The sequence below is a fragment of the Helianthus annuus genome, chromosome 17 (genome assembly GCF_002127325.2).
Source record: "Helianthus annuus cultivar XRQ/B chromosome 17, HanXRQr2.0-SUNRISE, whole genome shotgun sequence".
Classification (NCBI taxonomy): domain Eukaryota; kingdom Viridiplantae; phylum Streptophyta; class Magnoliopsida; order Asterales; family Asteraceae; genus Helianthus; species Helianthus annuus.
In genome coordinates, this window is record NC_035449.2 from 62,399,049 (window position 1) to 62,422,634 (window position 23,586).

The window sequence follows — 23,586 nt, forward strand, 5'->3', positions numbered from 1 at the left end:
GATCTCGTTTAAGTTCATGCGGGCCGCTAGAGAGACCTAGAATGTGGCGCAGCCCTGGGCCGCCACCTGGCCCAACACCCGGCAAGCCTACATAGTGACCCAGCTAAGCTACGCATTGACCGGAGGTCAACGCGGGCCGCGTAGGCCCTGTGCTCATGTTACGCGGGCCGCGAGAAAGACAGAATCAGGCCCTATAAATAGAACGCATCGGATTTCACTTTCCGACGTTCAAAACTTTCTTTCTTTCTCTCAATTTTACGTAGTATACACTATACCCGGGCGTTATACCCCTTAAATAGCGAGGTTCTGCTACGATGTAAGTATTATAACCCCTGGAGACGTATTAGATACGCTGCCCGATTGATCTAGGGTTCCGTAACGGCTGTCGTGGTTCTGCCCGACGTAGTCGTTGGAATGCCGTCTCGGGGAGGGTATTACTAATGTTAAAATGGGTTATTATACTAACACACGTGCATTTGTGTAAATTATAGATATTCACCAAGAAACCCTAAAGGATAACCTAAAACAGCAATGTGAGTTGATCTGCTTTTTGTAAACCTTTTGTTCACTGTTTTTACAAAACCTCATACAACTAAAAGTATATTAAACAGTTATTGAGTATTTGTAAGGATACAATTATCGTGGGTATGTTGGGGTTTTGTATACAAAATTTGTTACCACCTGGTTAAGGAGTAACATTTCCACAAGTCAGGTCTGACAGTACCGACGGGTGATAATTGATATAACTTGGAAACAAATGTAATTGCGGGATCGCCCTCAATACTGTTCACTATGAAATTATTTTAATTAAACTTGATTAAACTGGGATTCACTCACCAATATTTCCCACTGACAAAATGTTTTCAAAATGCGTTTCAGGTAACAAAATGTGAAAGCCAAATAGAAGCCAGCTGGACAGCACTGAAGGCTTGGAAAAGTGGCAATAAATTACCTAAGAATAAAATAGATGTTTTTATTAAATAAATAGGATTTATTCCTATGAAATGTGTGTACTGAAAACTTGGGTTTTACCCATGTGTTTAATATTATCAAACATGGTGGTTTACTCTGATAAAATATTTCCTAGCTACGGTCCTGATGAAATCTTCCGCTGCCAAATTGAATAAATAAACGTGATACCACCGAAACTGGCTCGCGGCCGCCCGTTCCCAGGAACTAGGGATCAGGGGCTGTGACAGAAGATGGTATCAGAGCTATGCCACTGATTCAGCCACAGAAGTGTTCTACTGACATCAAAATTCAAAGTGTTAGGAAATAAATTATGGAAATACGTGCATAATTGTATTTTCTTGCTATGTGTTATCTGACTATTTGTTAATTTACAGTATGAGCGACCAAGGACCCTCTGACGCGTATCGTCAATTGTCTGGTTCGCCTAGGAGCGAAGGCACTTCCTCTTCTCAGCCTGCCCTCTCAGGGTACTCTGCTGATACAGAAGAAGGAATCTTTGTGTTTAAGGCTCAATCTGAAGAGCCATTTCCTCAGAAAAAGAGGGGATGGTTCAGTAGATGAGCACACGAGCGTAGGAAACGAATGAAAAAGTTGCAGGAACAACGAGTGTTAGCCGCAGCAAAAAGAGAGACTGATGCCTATAATCAGGATATGCTCAATAGGGGTATAGCTAATATCCATATTTTATCAACCACTGCTGCTGACCCAAACCTGGAACAAATGCTAGCACCCCAACCACAACCACAAATTCCCGACCAACCCATGGAAGTAGAAAACCCTGGAAATCAAATAGAAATGCCTGATTACAACCCGGAGGAGATACCTAGGGTACCTGCACCAAATCCCCTAGACCCAAACAACTACGACCCCTGGTGGGACGATGTTAGGGACTACGTGCAACAAAACCCAATACAGGAAAATGTGCCAATACCCAACTTAGGAGCCTACCCAGGGTTAGATCCTCAAGATCCCTACAACATTAGTGATGCATATGTTAGGGAAATTTTAGAGAATCCATACCCATACCAGGCCCCTATGCCTCCATATCAGGAACCCGCACCCCAGATTCCAAACCCAGTCCTAGAACCTGCACCCCCAATGAGTGAAGAAAATGTCCAAGAACTTAGGACCTTCGGTGAGGAAATTTTAGAAAGCAGTGAGAGAATGCGACAGGTGGGAGAACGCCTCGTATGGAAATACGACGAGCGTAATATGGATTTTTGGATGAATCCATATCAGTAAATGTGATGGCAGGAACGGTAGTAGTAATAATAATAATATAATATAATATAATAATACATGTGTGTATGTGTTAGAAAAAAAACACTACGGATGCCTACTATTAGTATTGTAGATTTACATTTCAGTCGGTATTGTAATTTAAATTTCAGTACTGGTGTGTAATGATGCATACTATATAAATAGAGTAAAAGTCGCAATGCTCGACGCTTTTGACCAAAAAGTGCTTGCCATGTGATTGGCTATATTCAAATATTATTTGTGATATTAATATTTGGTAAATGTTTAAAACTCAGATGGCCGACGAGGGAAATCAAGATAATCTGAATAACGATAACCAGAGTAACATTAACGTGGTTAATGAGAATCCGGACAACAATAACAATGGAAACCAAATGGATAATAGTGTCGTTCAACACATGGTGGCACAAGGAATTATAGATGCAATGCCATTTATTATTCAAACGGTTCAAGAAGCAAATAATAAAAGTAAGCATAGCAGTAAACAACCAAGTGAACCGGAACACAGCGTGAACAATGGACTCGTACTTCAAGCGCCCATCCCCAAAAGAAGAAGAACCATGCCATATGGTTGTTCTTACAAAGAATGCTGGTCCTGTAAACCAATAGAATTCTCGGGCAATGAAGGACCCATTGCAGCCCTACGCTGGATAGAGAAAACTGAGGCTGTTCTGAAAATAAGCAAGTGTGCTGAAGAAGATAAGATAATGTTTGCTTCAAATCTGTTTAAAAACGCAGCCTTAGAATGGTGGAACACTATCCTCCAGTCAAGAGGAAGTGATAGAATTTATAGCATGGAATGGGAGGAGTTCAAAAATATGGTAGAAAGGAAATTCTGCCCTCCCAATGAAAAGGAACAGATAGCAAATAAGTTTCTAAACCTTAGAATGACCGGGGTAGATAGTAAGGGATACACTACTACTTTCTTTGAATATGCTAGGATAGTACCAACCCTTGCATCACCTGAACCAGTGTTAATCTCCCGTTATATCTGGGGATTAATTGGAGAGATTAGACATGTAGTCAAGGCAGCTAGACCCCAAACTATAGAAGAAGTTGTAGAACTAGCCAATACCTTGACAGATGAGTTAATCCGAACTAGAGAAGAAGACCAGAGGAGAAACCTAACCCAAAGGCTTACTCAAGAATTCCGTTCTGGGAATTCCAATCGTAGGAATGTAGGTTCTACCTCAGCACTGAAGGCTTGGAAAAGTGATAGCCAAATAGAAGCCAGCTGGACAGCACTGGAGGCTTGGAAAAGTGGCAATAAAGTTACCTAAGAATAAAATAGATGTTTTTATTAAATAAATAGGATTTATTCCTATGAAATTTGTGTACTGAAAACTTGGGTTTTACCGATGTGTTTAATATTATCAAACATGGTGGTTTACTCTGATAAAATATTTCCTAACTACGGTCCTGATGAAATCTTCCGCTGCCAAATTGAATAAATAAACGTGATACCACCGAAACTGGCTCGCGGCCGCCCGTTCCCGGGAACTAGGGATCGGGGGCTGTGACATTAACACACGTTATATATCATTCTATCAGGGGCTTAACACATGTTATACATGAAAACATGTCAGGTTACATCATGGAGTTCTGTTACAGCATGAACCACTAACACATGTTATAAATGAACGAAGAGTTCCTTCCCAAAAAATGTGACCTATTGAATATCTTTTTTTAACACATGCCCCCGCATTAGCGTCACCTACATCCATCCAGCTTGTCGATTGAATATCTTATTGGTCTGTTTCTGTAAATCAACACACGTTATATATCATTCTAACAGGGGATTAACACATGTTATGGGTCTGTTTCTGTACTATAACGCACAAAAACAGTTACTATTCAGATCAAAAGCCCAAAACAAAGCAACCTAACCAACAAAAACAGTTACTATTCAGATCAAAAAGCACCAAACAAGGCAATCAAACCAACAAAAAAACAGTTACTGTTCAGATCAAAATCCCCAAACCAACAAACACATATTTTTAACACAAAAATAACTAATCCATGGATCAAAATCAAACGAGTTTGAAACCAAAACAAGTAATCCATGAATCAAAATCAAAATTTATAAACACCAGAAGAATGAAAACCAAACTAAAATCAATAGTATTGAAATTTATTACCTATAAACGTCATTCTTTTTTTTTTGAAACAGTAATCAATGGTATTGAAAAATAATTATTCTTTTGGCTGTTATGTAATAACTAGAACCTATTAGCAATGTATAGAGAAAAATGAGAGAATAGAAGATAGATTTCTTATTGATGTAAAATATGGATCACATATGCCTCTATTTATAGGCTTACAAGATAAGAGTTAAGTACATGAAGAGATGGGAGTTAAGTACATGGAGAGATGGGAGTTAAGTACATGGGGAGTCATAACATAATGATAAACACAAGTGGATAGTCACACAATAAATAAATATTAATTCATAACACTCCCCCTTGACTATCCGTTTGACAAAACTATCCACATGATGATATACTATTCTTTAATACGCTTGGTGATGTATGCTGCCTCGTTAAAAACCTTGCTAGGAAAACCCATTGGGATAAAACCATAGCCAAGGGAAAAAGAGTGCAGCACGTATTTTCTCCCCCTGATACTTTTGGATCAGGTATGTTGCCTCATTAAAAACCTTACTAAGAAAACCCAATGGGACAAAACTTAGTTAAGGGAAAAAGAGTGCAACTTGAATAAGTCTCCCCCTCATTTTAACATGTATCCTTTAAGTGACGTGTGTCCATATTCCTTGAAAGTCGAATAAAGCTTTTGTAGCAAATGATTTGTCGCTTGATCCCTTAATGTGCAATCCTTTATATTGAGCAATGTTGTATAATCTTCTAACAAAACTTTAGGTGCCTCCTTCCAAAAATTATCATATGTCCATGACTGTGTTTCGTTACATTCTTGCATCTACAAGACTAACCAAACTTGTTTTGATGGGTTAGTAAAACATAATCAAATGTCGTTCATACCTAAAATATTTCTTTTAACTCATTCCAGTGTCTCTTCGCTTGACGAAGGTTATATCATGACAATAAGCTCAAGTGAAAGATATTATAACCATACATATCTAGCAAAACATATTAATGCACTTATGCATTTAACGATGGTACTTCTAGAATGAGAATCTCTACTTTGGTAGGAGATGATAATAGGCATTTCTTATAACAAATTACTTAACAACCTTTAACATACTTTAAGGTTCAACTATGGGGGATTGGTAAAATATAATTACATATATACGCGAACTGCAGTTCGAGTAAATATCCAAACATCATCTTCTAGATGTACTTGGGGGATTGGTAAAATATAATTACATATATACGCGAACTGCAGTTCGAGTAATAATTAGAACATGCCAAGGTCATTCAAAAATTCTCCCTCTAAAAGCTCGACAATTTCTCTCGATGATGCCTAGACATCATCACTGTAAACTTCGATTATAGTGAACTTTTCAAAGTAGAACGTCGATAAAACATAGCTTATTTAATCAAACTTATATCCCTTTTTATGCAAATATCTCGAGTTGTATAACACTCGATCTAACTATTTTAGTCCATACATATTCTATGAACTTGATATAGTATGTTCTTGAGGTTTTGACATCATTAATGTTTCTAGCATTATCAATCCATGAGAGAATTCTTTCCACCTTATCCAAATATGCATGTGCTTTCACTCTTAGAAGTTTTGCTATATAAACTTGCCCTTTTAACACATAGATATCTATATCATATGCAAAAATATCAAGAACACTTGCTTTTATCTCCAAAATTCATATTGTACCATGTTTGTACACAGTGTACATTGAGATACCATAATAACCACGTACACATTTTCTATGTATGTTTATTGGAGTATTGGTGCACTATAATTACATCCATAAGGTGCTTCAATTAAACTCTTAAGCACTCAAATGCTTTAGGATACTCATGGGGAGTTCTAATTATATTCAATTCAATAACATATACAACATGTATATGTATTCAGATCTGAATTTATATAATAATCATAATATTCTCGAGAACTTATTTTATATGACTTAGTAACAAGTGATACATAACTTTCATAAGACGCGTGTCAATTCTCTTTTATATATATTACCAGACTAATAAGCTTGGAAAGTCAATGCATCCAACACTGAAGAATACGTTTTCTCAAAATCAATCATAGGTATTGTGAAAATTCTTGTGCCACCAATTTTGACTTATATCACTTAATTTGATTTTCACATGATTCGCGTAAAAGACACTTTTGTATCCAGCATATTTTACAACTTCAGTTGTATGGACTGTTGATCCAGAAACTTTCCATTTCATTAGAGAACTAAACTCTGCCTTATTTACGTCTTCTATTTTGGCCAATCATTTCTTAATATTCATTCATAGGCAGATCTTAAATCTTGATCCCATTATTTAATCATTTTAAGCGCTACAATATATACAAAAGTATAACGACGTCGATTTTTATTTCGATTCCATACATATCTTAGACATGATACAACTTAGCGAGATCTCTTTATTTTCAGGTACCTGAGATTCTTGTTGAACCATCATGTCTATTATCCCTTCAGGGGATCTTATTACTATAACCTCGACTTGACCATCTTAATTACTTGCTCCAATTTTCGAGGAATTTTATTATTGGAATCAACTAGTCTACCACGCTTTAGGAATGCAATAGACTCATTACAAAAATATGTGGTTATCCTCTTGGGACACAAATATAACTGGAGCATAAGCAGTTGATTATGTGACTTACTTAGTCACTCTATTTAGGTCAGTGAACTTGTCTAGTAATTTGTTCTTTAATATTGGTAAATGAATTATACTTTATACTTCTAGTTCATAATTTATAGTATGAGGATCAAGATGACGTGATAATTCATTTCACTTTTCATTTTTCAACTGCTTGTTATTTCCCCCTAATGTTAGGAACATTCATTCATTAAAATGAAAACCAATGAGCCATAAACGAATTTCTTACTAATGGCTTTAAGTATTTAATCATAGACGATTATTTATACCCAACATATTCTCAAACTTTTTAGAAGTCTCGTCTTTGTGCGGTATGGTGGATGAGTTTCAATATATATCGCACAACCAAAATCTTTGATGAGACATCTTTGGTTCCTGACCAAAAACCAACTGTATGGGGAGAACTATAATTTACTGGCTTGATGTGAATTGATGGTACTATATATAAAATTACATGTACCTAAATAAACTTTTGCTCCTCTCATGATCATTGGCTTTGTAACCAATAGTAGACGTTTACTGATCATCTCAACAATAACACTTATTCCAATGATCGTTAATAACTTGGGAATCAATTTATCAAATAAATGTACTAATCTGCATTAATATGCTTGCTATCACATTAGCTATGCCACAAACACAAGCTTCAGGTTGTGGAATTGATAACCATTTAGACGATGCATCGATTTAAAACACTAAATGGTATCATGTTGGGATATGCATATCCTTTAATCGCTTCCAGAATATTTAGGTATACACACCCTCGTTTATTTTGCAAATATATAATTTCCCTTGAGAGTGAGTATTACATGCTAATTATTATCTTGAAGAATCTGCTAGTTCCTTCCAGTTCTTCAATATGTTTCACATCATCAATGACTCGGGATGGTGTAACGCCTCGCTTTTCACAACTTTCCATTTTTAGGAAGATTGTACCGTACTTCTATTGTCGGAAACACGTTTCCTTTGTAATCGTATTTCGTTTCGTATCATTGTAATCCGAGACTTCAATCGTGATAAAACTAATTATTGCATACAGATTATACTTAATTTGTTCTTACATTCTTAAATTGTTAATCATTTTCTGCCTTTGATACGTACGCGTGCCCTTGTAAACACATGCGTAACTTACAACCAATACGTGGTTCTAGACATCCTATACGTGCAAACACTTGGTTCTACGTTCACAATATGCAACCTACACTTTTATTTTAAGCAAACTTATTACTTAACTTTATATATATTTTACATAACATATGTTACTTAGTCACGGATTAATAGTATACTACTTATAAAATGCCATATTATATCAATCATTAAGTTGTCAAACTTTGTTAAAAAAAAAACAAATAATAATAAAAAGAAGAGGTTGTCCAAGCCACAAACAACCTGGGTTCTTTTATTATTGCTCCACTTCGTATATTAATTAAATCATCCCAAAAGTCAAAACATTAAGAACCTTTATGGAAAAAAAATGATATATAAAACAATTATATGTTGGCAAATTTCGGCCGCATCATATAAGGCTGCTTTAGTTGTTGTTTTTATTTATTTATTTATTTTTTTTATTGAACCTACCTTGTAACATCACAACAAATATTAACTTATAGTAAAAAAAATAAATAAATAAAAGACTAATGCTGATTGGTAGTCCATCGCAGCTTTGGCTGTGAATGAAGTGTCTTGTGTTAAATGTCAACTACCACTTAACCTCCTTTCATCTTCATTTGAGAAACCCAACCCACTAACTAAACCTAACTTTATAAGAAAACTCTAAACCCTAATCCCCTTTCACTTATGTTCAGCCGACATCCCTTATTCTTCCCTCCCAAAATTCCTTCTTGCAGCCTTAATCCCCTTCACAATTGAAACCACTCCACAAGTTCACTTCCTCTCTCTCTCGGTTATACCTGCAGACACAAAGAAGTGTGTCTTCTCCAAACACATAGTCAACCACACCAACCGCACCCCATCCCCTTGTCTGCTCCGGTCACCGAAGCAGAACCGGTGCCGGTGGTTTTCCGGCCACTCACGCACACCCCGTGTCTCTGATGATGATGATGCGGCGATGGTGCAACGAGCGGTGAGAGGAAGGGGAGCTGTCCCTCTCTCCATCGCCCAAGACGCCGACGAGCTAACGACAAAGCCGTTTTTCCAACCAAACCAGTGGCGGCGGCGGTAGTTTCATGGCAGAGGCGGCTGTCCAGATTCCGGTTTCGGGTTCGAGTCAGTCGATTTCAATTCATCGAGTCTCAGTTCGAGGCTCGATTCATGCTCGGAGAAGACGACCGGAGAGGAACTCGACGCGACGTTTCTTCTACGTATTCGGTATAATTTCTTGTCCTCCTTTTTGTTTTCGTTAATCATCAGTAAATACACATCTTATTATAATTATGCGTTTATAATCATCCAGTCTAAACCAAAGGAATGATAGATATCACAGTTCACTTATGTGCTTTAAACATGAAGAAGATGATACTGTACATGTTGGTTAAACTAAAATAAAAATACAAATCATTCATGTTGTGAAATGTTTAAGAAGAAACCGAGTTCGGGTCCCTGCCACCCCATGTTCTTTTGCTTTGGGCTCTTTTAATCTAAGACTAAGGTTTATTATAAAAAAAAATCAGAATAATTAAGAATTTATTTTTACCCTTTTTTTATCATAAATATTAGTCAGATTCAATCTGAATAAGGTTGTTACTTTTGTTGTTTTGTTTTATTATTCTTTCTATAACCCAAAAATTAATAATAGTAATTCTAAATAATTAAGGATGTGGTTAATATGTGGAAGCAAATCAAAATTTGGACTTTTATTAACTCATAAAGAATAACTAGGTCATCTATGTTGAATTTTATAAATCTAGTTAATACCCGGAGCAATATTTAGCTTATAAATATTAATTAAGTCGTTATTGTGTTACCATATCTAGACTAATTGCTCTCGCTCGTTTTCTTGGACTTTCTCAATCTTACTCGTGCGTTATTACAAGAAATCGCAACGCAACCAAAGTGAGTATACTCGCAACCCCCTTTTTATGTTTACCACTTTTTGGGGTGTAACATGTTTTACTATTAACCTACACTTAAACTTATTCTTTATGCAATGCACAAAACAATCCTTATACATGAATACTATGTTATGATACTTGATGCTTACGTGGACCATACTTATGTGATATGTTTTAGTCATTAGCTCTCACGAGCCTCCCTTCGACATGTATAGCGCTATAGGAGTAACGCACCGCCCCCCTTAAACTTGGGTCATGTTGAATTAATTAAACTTTCTTGCGTAAACAGAGGTTGGCTAGAAATATTGCATGCCACGTTAGGTTGATCTCGTATAGACTAAGTTGCCATGTGGATTTGTTTTAAACTTTTATACTTATACTTATGCTTAAACTTGTATACTCGCCTTTGCTTTTGCATTGAATTGTATTTTAAACATGTTACAGGTTGATGATTGATGACACTATGAAAATGGATAGCGAAGATGCCTAGATACTCATTTAGACGCCTTAAGTTTAAATCGTTGTATCAATTTTGTTATGTTATGTTGTCACTTGAATTTCCTTGTATGTTTTGACAATTTATTTATGAAATGAAATCGGTTGAATTAAATATTGCCACTAATAGTGTTATGAAGTCTCTAGCAATCTTCACACTTCGTCTCATCCCGATGTTTCCGCCATTGGTTGGGGTGTGACAGATGGTCTGACCGGTCATGCCATTGAATTAAATAATCACGATCCATAAACTTCTGGTTTATGATCGTATATGTTTTAGTTGCAATCGTGTTTGTTCAATACACGATAAGAAGTATGAGAGAGTAATGTAATATTATTTCAACATTCATGGTATAACATGTTTCCCATATTTTATGTTCGTATAATCATTCCTTAAGTGTGCCACTTTTTTTGTGGTCGATTTCAATATTAAAATAGTTGTCAACATGAGGATTATTACAATTTCCTCAATTACCATGATCATGACCTTTATAACTATCATTGTATTGTCATTGCACTATTAACATGGTTGATCTTATTACATGATCATCATAAAAATCTTCTCAATTACCATCATCACAAAATTTACACCAATTATTATATCATCACATTCTATTCAAGGGATAGATTATACCCATACAACATTCATGGTGGCATCATTACAATTTTCTTAGTTATGTATATGATCATAACCTTTGAATTGATCATTATATCATCACATTCACATAGGGAATGGATTAGAATCACATAACTTTCATGATCGCATCATTACCATTTCTTCACTATGTACATTATCATGACCATTATACCGATCATTTTATCGTCACATTCACTTCAAGGAATGGAATAGAGTCACACAATTTTTATGGTGACTGGTTCAAACCTCATATAGTCAAAAATGCATTTGAGGTTTGACACGTAGAAATTGTTTTATTCAACCTTATTATACATAAGCTTCTCATTATATGACGTAAATCAAGAAGTAGTTATATGACTGAGACAATAAAATTTATAGGTCGAAATTCTTACAAGCTTCCATAAATTTATAATAAGCTTTTGTGAGACCCATACTTCATATATCATGTCTTTAGTTCAATTTATTTCAAATAAGCGCGTCTTTTAAGCATACTTATAAACTTTCATGGGAATCACAATAATACACAACTTTGGTCTTTGTTAGCCTTATTCAGTAATATCTATATAAATACTTAAAAGACATATGCTTAAATAGTGATAATCTTAAAATGAAAATCATTATACATCATCAGGCAGTGTCGTATATGTCTTTCAATATAATGCTTGCATATAGATTTCATACTTAAATCTTAATTAATTCCTTTTATGCATATCAAACTACCACGAACAAAATTGTTCTTTAATGAATCAGAGAACTATAGAAAGCAAATATCATAACTCCAACATACAACTATTTAGGTTTGATGGTTCCATTTATTTTCATAATTATATATTCTATAATATCGTAAGGAAAGAATATGGTGAAACCTTGATGACTATGTGTTCCCTGCGAAATGTGATAATTTTCTAAAATTACAGCTTTTATCTAAAAGTAATATATGTATGAGAATACAACTCCACGTTTGTCTAATAGTAACGACCTTTAAAATAATATACTCATTCAATTTGTATATAATAAATAAATATGGTGCTTAGCTTAATAGGGAGTTCCTATCCCATAACTAAAAGTATAAAGTAATTAAACTTAAAATCAAGTATATATTGAGAACACAAATACTGAGTTATATCCCATACATAATAAATAACTTAATTATAAAATGCAAGATTCATTCATATTAATAATATAATAATTAAATAACTGAAACCTTTCATCAAAACTTTTCATATTAACACTACAATTAAAAATAAACCGAGATAATGAATATTCATTTATTTGTTGTGATAAATCCAATTTAATAAATACCCATTGTAACTTTTCATCTTCCATATTTTAGATCAAAAGCTAACCACCTAAGATAACCAAAACCGATTGCCTAGTCCCATAAGATTTCCCAATGAGAAAACTAAAAGGAATTCGAGTGGGTTTTAAATTGGTCGAACTATAAATATTCATGGTTGTAAAGAAACCCACATCATATCAAACCGATCAAAATAACGCAATAATAAAGACAATGCAAAGTGAAATATATATGCATTTAATCTTAATCTAATTCTAGAAACAAAGAGGTGTACCCATGTTGAAAGAGAAAAAAAAAATACACACACTCTTAACCTTGATGATAATTCAAAAGCAAATTGCATAACAGGAAAGAAAAGTTGCATACATAGATGACAGACTATTGGTTCATTTTATAGGTTATAAATAAATGTTAAAATTTTGTATAAACCTAACGCGACCTCTGTTAAATAAAACTTGGACTCCATTCCAATAATCGAGTTCTGATTTCTAATTTAAATCTAAATTATAATTGCTTAAAATGTTGTATTGAATTATACACAGAGATAAAATCTCAAAGTATAAAATAGTTATGGCAACAAATTTATATTTATTTGTTAAACAATCAATAAAAAGAAACTTAATTGATAAATATCATTGGTTGTTTAAATGGTCATAAATTCATGAAAAAAAATTATGAAGGAGAACTAGTCACTCAAGACCAGATTGTAAAAGAAATTGAAAACAATTTTTTTGTTTATTATACTGTCCAGTTTCCCATCAAATCTTACAGAATGATAATAACAAAAATAAAATACGATTTGGTGAATGATACACAATTTATAAACGTATTAGAATTTTATAAATCTTAATTTAACCCAATATTATATGAGTTACAATATATATAAATTAGATTGGTAGATTTAATAGATAAACAAAACAAATCTCTAGCATAACCCAAAATAGTATGAATTACAGTATGGTTTGTGTTTAAGATCATAAATAATAAGTTGATTAGACAATATCCACTTACCTTATGATGATGCGATTTGACTCCAACGCAATTCGTGCTGATAACGTGTTATGTAATAACTAGAACCTATTAGCAATGTATAGAGAAAAATGAGAGAATGGAAGATAGATTTCTTATTGATGTAAAATATGGATCACATATGCCTCTATTTATAGGCTTACAAGATAAGAGTTAAGTACATGAAGAGATGGGAGTTAAGTACATGGAGAGATGGGAGTTAAGTACATGGGGAGTCATAACATAATGATAAACACAAGTGGATAGTCACACAATAAATAAATATTAATTCATAACATTGGCAACATTCTTAATTCTGGAAAAAATAAAACCAATTGTGAAAACGAAAATCAAAGTAAGTGACAATTAAAAATCAAAACCAACTTATTATTGACAGGATCTTGATTCTTCGACAGTATCTTGGTTCTTCGATTTCTTTTAAGAAATTAACATGTAAAGTTGAATTAGGGGTGTAAAAAAGAAAAAAAAAACTCGAACCCATAAAAAAAGGATGAAAAACCTTGATCATTCTTGTCCTCGTCAGTAGGGAACTCGTTGTGAATGACGTTCCCGTCAGTGGGGATCTTGAAATGGAGGTTTTGAAATGGTGGATCTGGAAACCGAAATGAAGTTCATGGAAATGGATCTTGGGTAGAACTTGAAACAGATATGAAGTTAATGGAAAATGGAGATTTTGAAAGGGTGGATCTTGAAACACAGAGATGAAGTTAATGAAAAAATGGAGGTTTTGAATGGTGGATCTTGGGTTTTGAAAGTAGATTTGGATGTGATGGGTATTAATTATTGTCAAATAAAATAGGGGAAGATATCTAAGATAGATGTGACAATACCATAATGCCCTCAAGGACAAAAAGAATATGATATTTACTATGGACACGTGGCAAAATCTAGACCATGCATTGGGTTTGCAAAGTTTTCTTAAATTCAAGGGTTTTTTATAGAGCATTGCCCTATATATATATATAGGGCTGCTAGAATGAGAACCACCCCGAGTTGTAAGAATCGCGAGAACCACACCATCCGGGTCGCCGTTTACCATGATTTTTTTTTACAACTAGATGTGTGTATTATAAACACATCCGTAAAAAAAAAATTTTAAACGCCGCGCCCGAGGGGGTAGTTTTTTACACCACAAGTTTGGTGTTTTTATTTTTTTTTGTTTTCTTTTTTTACACCAAACGTGTGGTGTAAAAAACTACCCCATCGGGCGCGGCGTTTAAATTTTTTTTTACGGATGTGTTTATAATACACACATCTAGTTGTAAAAAAAAATCATGGTAAACAGCGACCCGGATGGTGTGGTTCTCGCGGTTCTTACAACTCGGGGTGGTTCTCATTCTAGCGGCCCCCTATATATATATATATATATATATATATATATATATATATATATATATATATATATATATATATATATATATATATATATATATATATATATATATATATATATATATATATATATATATATATATATATATAGGGGATGGTTCAAATGAAAACCACTTTTAACGCGAAAACTCGAAAGCTAACTAAAAAAGACTAAAAAACACACCAAAATTTTTTTTTTCAATTTTTTTATAAAAAATCACAGGTTTTTATATATAAAAAATTATTTTTCAAAAAAAAAAAAATTTGTATTACACATGTGTAGTATTACACATGTGCACTACAAATTTTTTTTTTAAATTTTTTTATATATAAAAACCTGCGAAAATTGGTATGCAAAAAAAAATTTGGTATGTTGTTTTGGCTTTTTTAGTTAGTTTTCGAGTTTTCGCGATAACTATTGGTTTTCATTTGAACCTTCCCATATATATATATCTAGGGTCGGGATTTAGAGAAAACGGTAGAAAGTGTGAGAACGGTGAGAACGCTTAGCGATCGTCCGATCAAAACAATCTATGGACTAGATTGGCGCGGTGGCGTTTTCGTAAATAACATCAATTTTATTACGTGGACGCGATTCATTAAGGGTAAAAGGGTCTTTTGACTACTCCACACAAAGCGCCATCTCATGAAATAAAACGCCAAAAACAAAAATCACAGACCATTCTAAGAAAACCGCCATTAAATATAAGACGACAAACTTAATTATCGTTAAATCCCGCCTAAAAACCGCCAAAAAAATCCTATATATACAACATCTCAGACCTTCAATTAAAAACACACACAAAAACCCAAACGCCATATTTTATATAACCCATTCGCCTTAAAAACGCCAAAAAACCCAAACATCAAATATCTTCTACCCCAAAACATTTTTTTTGAAATTCAGTTTGGCTGTCAGTAACATTTCACTCAATGAAATAGAAAAAATCCGTAAGTGAGAATATTATCCATTTCATTGAGTAAAATCTTATTGGCTTATTCTAAACTTCCACCAATTTATAACGCCAAAACATACAAAAACACTATTAAGGTTTGTTATCAATAAAGTTTAGCTGTATAGGGTGGACAACATTGTCAGTTATCTTTCTTAACCGAGAATTAACAATGTTGTCCATCTCATACAGCAAAACATTATTGATTTTATCATGATCAAAATTTGAGGTTTAAGGTGATCTTATTTCGTGGCGTTGTTTTTATCGGTAAAACACCAAAAAAGTTAAAAAATAAAAAATCGTTGATTGTAAAAATTCAAGATTGTTGGCTGAAGGATCTAAACTCAATAACATTTTGCTGCATGAGATGAACAAATCTTCAAGAAAAAAATGCTGATGTCAGACTGTGTGCTTCCAAACAGCAACACAAAAAACTACTTGAAAAACAAAAAAAAACAAAAGGAATGATACGAAAGTCGAACCAGCCAGTTAACATGATTCAAAAAAGAAGAAAGAGACCGGTGACAGAGAAGATTTGGAAGATCAATTGTTTATGTATTCTTTTTTTTATTTTTCTTTTGAGTTAATTGTTATATAATAAAACGCCATATATAATAAAAACGCCAAAACAACCAAAATGCTTGTTTAAACGATATCATCCAGTTAAACACCACAAAAACTCCCAAACTATAATAAAATTACTTTGAAAAATTATTATAAAAAACCCATAAAAATAATAATAAAAAATAAAAAGCAAACTTGAAAATGTAATACTGAAGAATCTAAAACGCCAAACTTGAAAGATGGGACATGTTACAGACTTCAGAGATAAAGCTTATCAAAAACATTAATTACAAAACAGTAACTGAAAAGACGAATACTTTATTATAACTAGTGGGAGACCCGCGCGTTGCGGCGGAGTCGATAGTACGAGGGTGTGCGCGTATCATAAACTTACCCGCAACACTTACTATCTGTTATACATGTAATGTAGATTACCATATTGGTATATTTCTAAAATACTAAAAGTTACAATAAACAAAAGATTTGTCATTCAAATAAATACACCAAATTTAAAACATGATGTACAAGTTAATACCGTTACACCAAGGGATATAGCAAAGTTTGAAAAAACTTGGTGGGACTTTGAGGAAAGGTGCTTGTTAATTGCCCAGGTTACCGAGTTGACCATAGGCAGCTATTTGATTGCCCGGGTTACCGAGTTCACCATGTAGCCGTGCAGTACAAAATGGCTAGTTGGTTCAACTTTGATGCAGTGGTCAACCTTGTTTCCGACTCGCTAGGTTTGTGAATGGTAACTACTTGACCTAAAGATCAATAGATACAAAAATTATGAAAGTACACAAAATAATTAAACAAACAAGTTCCAATTCAAGCTTGCGCTCGGCCCGAGCTCGTTCAAGCTCAGCTTGATTCGAGCTTTTTGTGTGAGTCGGTCTTTAGTAGCTCACGCAGGGCTTGGCTCATTTACACCCTAGTTGCAAGTTGCTTGACGTGTACTTTTAATTCACAGCCTCCTAAACTATTTTAGCGGATAAATAACACTCCTAAATTAGTTTTATTTAATAAATCCTATTTAACACACACTAACCTGCTACATTAATTAAGAATAACATGTGAGCCTCAAATAAACCATCATATACTTAATCAAAATTGTTACCAAAATGACAACGAATTTGTAATACCAAGTAACAGGAGCAGGAAGAGTGTTTATGCACTTCGTGGTCCTCCACCAAGTTTACACATATGGTATATTGCTACAAGAAGTAAAAATTCACAAGTACTTCCAAGCTTTCAAAACAAAATGAATTTTATTGAACAAGAATAAATACTAACTTGTCTCGTTGACTCCAGGAGTATCATTGGCAATAAGAGCCATTAACCCCATTCTATACATGTAATCTACAATAGATTCAGGGCCCACAATGTCTCTTTTCACCCATCCTGCTCTTTTGGTTGACTGAAAAAATATACCAATAAACACTTGTGAAGAAGGCCAACAGAAGTTACAGAAGCTCGGGCTCATTTAGTAAACGAGCTTGTTTTTTAGGCCCGGGCTTGGGCTCCAGTGGAATGTCTCTTCATAGCCCGGGCATATATCCATACGACCATACATTAGACGGAATTACAGCCGTCCATTACTGGGTTGACGCATACACAGATGTGTCGTTGGACCAGAAGGCCTTTGGCTACTCATGTTATTAGATAGGAGTGTAAGTGAACCAAGTTGTTTATGAGTTACTGGAGGTTGAATCATTAAAGTTTGATTTGAGTGTAAACGAACTCGAATAGAGCTTGATCCTCATTACGAGTTTGTTTGATTAATGAGCTCAAACTCAATCTTCATATATTGAAGTCGATTAAACTCATTAGCTTAGATGAGTTTATTAAAAAATACATACGATAATGTATCGCTATATGTGTAGTTAAAATTAAAAAAATAATAATAATAAATTTTCTCAGATATGAAATTATTGTTGCATATATAAAACTCGAGACAAGTAGAGCTTGAACTCTTTATAAGTTAACTCGAGCCAATTATTTGGAAAAAATTAAAGTTAAAGACACGTCAGCTGCCATGTCATATGGATAATCGGGTCAGAATACCTAAAATCAAGTTTTCTTTACGTAAGGGGCATTCTTTTATCAAGAGTTTTCAAAAGGTTGGTTATTTTGTAAGGTGAAAACAAGGATGAAGAATAAATATAGAGAAACAGACCAAAACTGGTTGGCTCTTATACAACTTGACCCATTTATTTGATTATATAACCAAAGAGGATGAGTTATAAATTCTATTGTTACCTTTAATGCAAGCTCTTCAAAACATTGGTGTACATTTTCCCGAGTTCTCGCGCTACACTCAAGAAATAAACATTTGAGCTCTTTGGCAAGAGCAATGCCTTCTTCCCTGCTCACAAATCTTTCAGTGTCCTGCAAAATCAGATTCTGGTTAAAAATTATAGAATATAAAAATTGTAACACTTCGGGTAAATCCCACATCGTTGCGATCAAATAAGGTATACGAGGACATAAGAAATTCCTCGCCTACCAAAAACATGATCAGTGTGCACTTTATGAGAAAAATGGACAATATTGGTTGGCATAAAGGTTCGAAATCTATTATTTGTTTTTTAGAAATATAGGATTATGTACATATATTATATTCGTGAAAGATCATTACCATAAGGTAGACCTGGCAAACGGGCCGGATCAGGTCATGGGTCAAAACGGGTCAATTATAAAAAAAGGTTGTTTTGGTTCGGGTCGAAACGGGTCCGGGTCAGAACGGGTTTCGGGTCGGGTCAGGTTTTTTTTTACAATATAAGTTTGGTGATCATACGGCCCGTAAGTACTGTTATTACATCCTTAGTTGCTTCACCGATGTCTCGTTTGAATCAAAACTTATTAGCATTCATAAAAAAGGACATAAACATGTATACACAGCAGCAGCTGGATAATAAGCAAAGATTAACATATACCTTCTTTTTAGAAATTTGGCTTTTCTTATTCTTTTGAAGATCCAAATACCGCTCATTTATGAGAGTGCAATTTCCAAGCTTCATTACCTCTGCAAAATATCAACACAAGTAAATGAATCATCTGTTCCTTTTAAGAGTAATAAGCGAGAAACAAAAACAAAATAATCCAGTTTACCTTCATTTATGCAGAAGTTCTTCTTAGAGCCCAAACAAGCAACCTTTAGCTCATTACCGAAATCAGTCCTCCTCAATTATTTACAAACTGTGATAGCTGCAAATGAGTTCTACTACAAAAATAAATTTTAAAATTCGTTTCTTCTTCTTCTGTATCGCTAAACTCTTTTATCTTCATCTTCATCGTCACTCGAAGACCAACCGCAACAAACTCCACCCCCTTTTCTCTTACACAATCCATTCTTCTCATCTCCACTCTCGTATTCGTCTACCAAAAGCTCCTTATCATCTAACCTCTCTCCATCACCTCTCACTATCACGTTTTGTTCCAAATCAACTTCAATGTCTCTCAACTGACTATACAAATCCCTAAAACTCTCCTCGATTTCAATTTCGTCGCGCTGTTTACTACTAAACCCTAACCTTTTCTTCACCTTAACCTTCTTTTTAGGGCTTTCAACCTCTTTACTCCCAAAACTATTCCTTAACCAATCTGATTCCTCATCGGATCCAACACAATCTCCATCCTTTCCATTCGGATGCATATCGACTAAACTGTCATTATTCTGACGTTGCTTTCGATCAACAAGCCATTGCAGAGCACTACATATTATACTTAGGATTTTTCCTGTACCTGTAAGCAATTGAATGTTTTCATTTTGAACAATTTATTACTGTTCATTGCCCTAAAAGGCTAAAATGCAACGCATACTAACAGAAACAGAACTACAGATTATATGTTTTCACTTTTAACAACTTAGGCAACAACTCAACAACAATCCAAATCCATGTGGACCCTTGACCCAAACTGAAACCAAGAAAATTGCTATACGATGAACCTTTAATGTGATTTGAATTACTAAAGAAAAGAAGAAAACCTGCCCAGAGATAACAGGATTGCCACCAATGCCTCCTATGAAACCTCACAACATTAAGAGACATCTGCATAACGTATAAAGAAAATATTAACACAAGTGACAACTGACAACAATAATGGACATACAAAAATGTGGAGTAAAACGATAGATATGTTATAATATTCCAATCAACGTGGCCTTAAACCAATTGAGGTATAAAGTATACCCTTAAAAAACCCTAGCCTTCATATAACTTGATTAATGGCCATGAAATACAACTTGATTATATTGAAAAAAAATAGAGTGAAAAAGACTTCGAATTACCGAGACACCAGTTTTGTTGCCGGAGTTAATAAACAAGGTAATCGGTCGCAACTTCTAAGAGCAAGAAAGGAACAGAGAAATCACCTGCAACTACTAAAAACCATCCACTCATTGAAAACAAATTGATGCCCTAAATCTGTAGAAAGGAAAGTAAACAACAGCATACTTGAATGTTCCTCTGAATCCGTCTTGGCTTAATTTTCAGATCTGTAGTCATGGTTTGAATCATCGCCAGAGCAACCCCACCATCGGAGCACACCATAGTAGTTTGGATTTGAAAAGATAGAGAGAGTAGGAAGATGAGAAATGAATTGTACTTCTATAGAAGTTATAGCCATAAACAAAGAAACTGAAGAGGTGGCTATAACAGATAATAATGAATGCGGCATTCAATACATCCTGTTGCAAAATCTCAGTTTTAGCCTTAATGCGTCTTAAAAATAAATTCATCTCTCTATTATATTGGCTTGCATACTCTTGTATATCTTGCTTCAAAACTTGTACTTATAACAAAATTACATTTTTGTACATCACTTCTCCTTTTTGATATACTAGTACGGAACCCGCGTATTGCCGCGGAGTCGACAATAAGGGGCGTGAACATATCACCAACTTACCATCAACACTTACCATGTATGATACCCTTAACATAGATTACCATATTGGTCTATTTCTAAAAAAAGGTTTCAAAAAAATGAAATTTAAAAGTAACCAGTTTTGGCCCAACAATAAGGTATATTCCACTATACCTTGTAAATCATTCATGCTCCTAAAAACCTAACACAAACACAAAAAACGAACTGACCCATAAAAAAACCAGTATGTAATACCCATTATGCCCCTTATAAAATTCAAAAACAAGCCCAGTTTTATACATTTTAACCAACTTCTTATATATCACAGAAATGATTCGAAGTCATAATAATAATAATATTAAACAAAATGTTATTTCCAAAGTAGCAACATCATTCTTAACTTATCCAAAGTCCATTTACATGTTCCATGGCTTAAACTTCTGTCAAATGTGTGTTCTATGTAGATTCGGTGTCGATCCTTCCCATAACTCCTTATGTACTAACCATACCTAACCAGCCTTATGTATCGATAGTTGGGACTTAGTAAATAGATAATTAATTAATGATAAACATTTGCATAATATCATAAGGAAGAAAGACACCTTGAAAAATAAATCAGTTGGAATTCTCAGTAGCTTCACTGTACTGAAAGCAAGCTTCTCCACGAAGTTCTTTGGTACATGGTGCTTACTGAGATTGCTTGACAAGTTCGATTCATAAGTATCCCATGGCTACAAAACAAAATAGCACACAATCAGTAGAGCAAATAAATTTCATAAACGAAATTGCTCTAAAGTTGTATACAGAACAATATATGCCCAATAAAAGGAGATGAATCCACCTATCTCTGGTCTGATTTCAGATCCTCTCATAAAAAAATACGTAATCGGTTTCATCTAATAATTATATAATTGTCAAATCACAGATGGGACGTAGATAACTAATAATTTAGCAGATCTTTTGATTCGGAAAATAACAGGAAGTTCCACAGAAACGCCTTATTTCTCATGGCATTTAATAAGGAGTTTCTACTTTCTAGATGATCTATTAATCTATTTCTTTCAAAGTTGAAAGACATTCACAAATTAAAACAGAAAATCATTTTGCAGTAGTGATCTCTAGATGATTCGTTAATCTATCAGAATAATCAACAATTCGTTGAGATCTCAGAACCATGAGTGTTCAATCGAGCAACCGTAAAAACTATAAGCAATCAAAGAAGCCGCTAACGAGCATAATCTTATCATCTAACGATGAATTGCTCGTTTTGTCGTTGAATAAAAAACAACTTTATTTAACAAGTTGTGAGTGCCGGAAAAGAATGTTCAGAACCTTACCTCGTTATAAATTTCCAAATATAAAACACGAATGAGGAATTTACAACTTGGAGTCTGAAAGTATATAAAAATTATTATATACTACTTTTAAGGTGGATGGCCGGAGGCCGTGCCTGGTCTCCCCTTCTCCATTGTCTCTCTCTCTCTCTGTCTCTTTCCCGTTATCTCTCCAATCGCTTGTTCACTCTCTAACCCCCGTTGCTCTCTTTATCTTCTCTGCTTCTCTCTCTTCTCTGAATATGCAAATGGACGGTTCAAGTCGCTATGGCATCTTAAATTTCTGGACAATTTACCCCTTTTACAATAAAAATTTAGTCTGCACACTATTAATAGAGCAGCAAAAAATCTGAAATCCAGATGTCATACCTTCAATTTAATGATGTACTCCTCTTAACAAAGAAAGAAAACGTAATTCCTTTTTTAGCTTTTCAAGCAACTAAAATGTCATCAAGGCTGCATTCCGTCCTTCCCTGATTTCATCGTACCAAACGATATATGACCCTATAGTGGCTATATGGAAACAGAGCATCCATAATAATAATCTAATAAAAATATATAAAATCCTTTCAGCAACATAAAATATAACACAAATTCAAGCTTGCAATATGTGACAAAACATAAAAACAATGGTACACTGTTGATGGATCGGTTGAATAATCACCACCCTTAGAGTTGGCATGACCATCTGATAGCAGCACCACCGCCCTACAATCGGAGAAGAAGTAAGCACAATGAGAACAACAACCATGATCTAAGCCTTTAATCGACCCATCCACACTCCAATTAGTTCACTGGAGATTTACATTAACCTGTTTGTCCACCATATACAAACCCTAATTCTAAAAAACAAACGTAGTTAACTTATAAAAAGCAACACAAACCAAAAATGTTAAACAGAAAAAAAAACACAAACCTCAATGAAATGAACCATACCAATATCAACAAAATCTTCTCAGAATCATCTAACAAAAAGATGCAGCGATTGCAGAACACAAAAATAGAGTCATGGGGCG

The 23,586-nt window shown here is 34.3% G+C and overlaps 1 protein-coding gene and 2 long non-coding RNA genes across 15 annotated transcripts; 1 reads left to right on the forward strand and 2 right to left on the reverse strand.

Moving 5' to 3' along the window:
- Nucleotides 1-8,750: 8,750 nt before the first annotated feature.
- Nucleotides 8,751-10,511, forward strand: LOC110924552. The gene is made up of 2 exons (XR_002584349.2): nt 8,751-9,341; nt 10,469-10,511. It is a non-coding gene; the product is annotated as an uncharacterized LOC110924552 (long non-coding RNA).
- A 6,286-nt stretch (nt 10,512-16,797) lies between these two features.
- On the reverse strand, nt 16,798-21,352 carry LOC110922286. Of its 13 annotated transcripts, none has more exons than XR_004887186.1 (8): nt 20,662-21,339; nt 20,359-20,422; nt 19,482-20,114; nt 19,307-19,395; nt 18,630-18,758; nt 17,664-17,787; nt 17,513-17,584; nt 16,798-17,134 (listed from the first exon to the last, which is right to left on the reverse strand). XR_004887186.1 is itself a non-coding variant. In XM_035987127.1 (8 exons), exons 5-8 carry the CDS (start codon nt 19,388-19,390, stop codon nt 17,031-17,033), a joined length of 441 nt encoding a protein of 146 aa, XP_035843020.1. In that variant the 5' UTR covers nt 19,391-19,395; nt 19,482-20,114; nt 20,359-20,422; nt 20,662-20,745; nt 20,828-21,343; the 3' UTR covers nt 16,798-17,030. The 13 variants fall into 13 exon arrangements, 7 of the variants coding, with proteins under 7 accessions (XP_035843020.1, XP_035843021.1, XP_035843023.1 ...); XM_035987127.1 differs by lacking the exon at nt 17,513-17,584 and having other exon boundaries at nt 20,662-20,745; nt 20,828-21,343; XM_035987128.1 differs by lacking the exon at nt 17,513-17,584 and having other exon boundaries at nt 20,662-20,754; nt 20,828-21,343.
- Nucleotides 21,353-21,589: 237 nt separating this feature from the next.
- LOC110922467 lies at nt 21,590-23,128 on the reverse strand. Its single transcript, XR_002583182.2, has 3 exons — nt 22,940-23,128; nt 22,574-22,806; nt 21,590-21,967 (listed from the first exon to the last, which is right to left on the reverse strand). It is a non-coding gene; the product is annotated as an uncharacterized LOC110922467 (long non-coding RNA).
- Between the last annotated feature and the right edge of the window lie 458 nt (nt 23,129-23,586).

Coding starts and splice junctions, on each gene's coding strand:
- LOC110922286 (XM_035987127.1), bottom strand. CDS start 19,390: ATGAAGCTTGGAAATTGCACTCTCATAAATGAGCGGTATTTGGATCTT. Junction 18,759..19,306: donor GCCAAATTTCTAAAAAGAAG/GTATATGTTAAT, acceptor CTGATTTTGCAG/GACACTGAAAGATTTGTGAG. Junction 17,135..17,663: donor TCCTGGAGTCAACGAGACAA/GTTAGTATTTAT, acceptor ATTGATCTTTAG/GTCAAGTAGTTACCATTCAC.